The 2,262-nt window shown below is 53.6% G+C and overlaps 1 protein-coding gene across 1 annotated transcript in view; it reads left to right on the top strand.

Annotated features, from left to right (window-relative positions):
• Positions 1–513: 513 nt before the first annotated feature.
• The window catches only part of b4galt3 (UDP-Gal:betaGlcNAc beta 1,4- galactosyltransferase, polypeptide 3), a gene marked incomplete at its 5' end in the record, with an annotated part of 5,403 nt that continues 3,654 nt past the window's right edge, over positions 514–2,262 (top strand). Inside the window, 3 exons of the mRNA XM_083674350.1 lie at positions 514–796; positions 1,098–1,333; positions 2,172–2,262. The exon at positions 2,172–2,262 is cut by the window's right edge and continues 100 nt beyond it. Of these exons, the coding sequence (XP_083530476.1) occupies positions 514–796; positions 1,098–1,333; positions 2,172–2,262 (610 nt within the window). The remainder of the gene's footprint in view (positions 797–1,097; positions 1,334–2,171) is intronic.

Here is a 2,262-nt window from a genome sequence, read left to right as displayed (position 1 = left end):
CACGCACGCACACACAGAGACACACACACACAGAGACACACACACACACACGCACGCACACACAGAGACACACACAGAGACACACACACACACGGTCAACTATAGATTTCAGTACAGAATATGGAAATAGTGTTTTGTGTGTGTGTGATGATGATATGTGGTTATTGTGATCTTCTGCAGTGACTCGTCAGGTTTAGAGGAGATGGCCGTGTCGACTGAGCTGCACTGCTTCTACTTCCCCTTCATACACATGACCTCCTGAACCCCCTGAGCCCCCCACAGCCCCCCAGAACCTCCCCCATACCTCCCTCCGTCTCTCCCTCACCACCCTCCCACCTGTCCTGCCTCTCTCTCCATTCCTCTGTTCACCCTCAATCTCTCACTTTCTCCCCTCTTCTCTGAATCTCTCTCACTTTCTCTCTCTCTCCCTCCCTCCCTCTCTCTCTCTCTCTCTCTCTCTCTCTCTCCCTCTCTCTCTCTCTCCCTCCCTCCCTCCCTCTCTCTGCCTCCATCATGGCCTGTTGTGGGCGTTCTCTGGACTCTCCTTGTACTCTGGCCCTGTTGGTGGGTTTCCAGTTTGGCTTTGTGCTGTATTTCTCCTTGGGGGGGTTTCGAGGGCTGGTGTCGGTGCTGGTCCACTCCACAGAGCCTGAGTTTGACTACTCACGGCCACATGACGTCTACACCAACCTCAGCCACCTGGGGGCGCCACCACCACCACCAGCCCACCCAGGCACAGGCCCCCCCAGCACTGGGGCACCACTGAAGGCCTGCCAGATCCCCTCACCACTGCTGGGTGTGTGTGTGTGTGTGTGAGTGTGTGTGTGTGTGAGTGTGTGAGTGTGTGTGTGTGTGAGTGAGGCAGGGAGAGAGAGAGAGAGTGTGTGTGTGTGTGTGTGTGTGTGTGTGTGTGTGTGTGTGTGTGTGTGTGTGTGTGTGTGTGTGTGTGTGTGTGTGTGTGTATATGTATGTGTGTGAGGCAGGGAGAGAGAGGGAGTGTGTGTGTGTGTGTGTGTGTGTGTGTGTGTGTGTATGTGTATGTAGGTGTGTGTAGGTGTGTGTAGAGGATGTTTTTATCCCTGCCTCCCTGTCTGTAGTGGGTCCGGTGTCGGTGCGGCTGTCCTCTCCTCTCTCTCTGGACGAGATCCGGGAGCGGAACCCTCTGGTCCTCCCGGGAGGCCGGTACCGGCCGCCCCACTGTGAGCCGCGTCAGCACACGGCCATCGTGGTGCCCTACCGGAACCGGCAGACCCACCTCCGCTCCCTGCTCTACCACCTCCACCCCTTCCTCCAGAGACAGCAGATCCACTACAGCATCTACATCATCCACCAGGTCTGTCTGTCTGTCTGCCTGTCTGTCTGTCTCATCTACATCATCCACCAGGTCTGTCTGTCTGTCTGCCTGTCTGTCTGTCTGTCTGTCTGTCTGTCTCATCTACATCATCCACCAGGTCTGTCTGTCTGTCTGCCTGTCTGTCTGTCTGTCTGTCTGTCTGTCTCATCTACATCATCCACCAGGTCTGTCTGTCTGTCTGCCTGTCTGTCTGTCTCATCTACATCATCCACCAGGTCTGTCTGTCTGTCTGCCTGTCTGTCTGTCTCATCTACATCATCCACCAGGTCTGTCTGTCTGCCTGTCTGTCTGTCTGCCTGCCTGTCTGTCTGTCTGTCTGCCTGTCTGTCTCATCTACATCATGCACCAGGTCTGCTTGTCTGTCTGTCTGCCTGTCTGCCTGTCTGTCTGCCTGTCTGTCTCATCTACATCATCCACCAGGTCTGCCTGTCTGTCTGTCTGCCTGTCTCATCTACATCATCCATCAGGTCTGCCTGCCTGTCTGCCTGTCTGCCTGTCTGCCTGTCTGTCTGTCTGTCTGTCTGTCTGTCTCTATCAAAACAAATCAAATCCATTTGTATCTGTTATTATTACAGTCATTACTGCTGCTACTGACACTCCACCCTTCTGCACTACTACTGTCACTGGTTTATTATTACTAGATTATATTGTACTGTTGATTTGTTGACTGTTGTTGGTCGAGGAGCAAGATTCCAAAACATTTCACTATATCAATGACGGCTGTTTGAGATGTTCGTGACCAATAACATTTGATTTAGATTTGTTTTGTTTTTGTTGTGTGTGACCTTTAACCCTGCTGTCCTCCGGACCCCTTCAGTGGGGGAATGCCACGTTTAACCGGGCCAAGCTGCTGAACGTGGGGGTCCGGGAGGCGCTGCGGGACGAGGACTGGGGCTGTATCTTCCTCC

Source organism: Argentina silus, assembly GCF_951799395.1.
Source record: "Argentina silus genome assembly, chromosome: 8".
NCBI classification, from domain to species: Eukaryota; Metazoa; Chordata; class Actinopteri; order Argentiniformes; family Argentinidae; genus Argentina; species Argentina silus.
The sequence above is the reverse complement of the archived record's forward strand: the minus strand, read 5'-3'. Positions and strand labels throughout refer to the sequence as shown.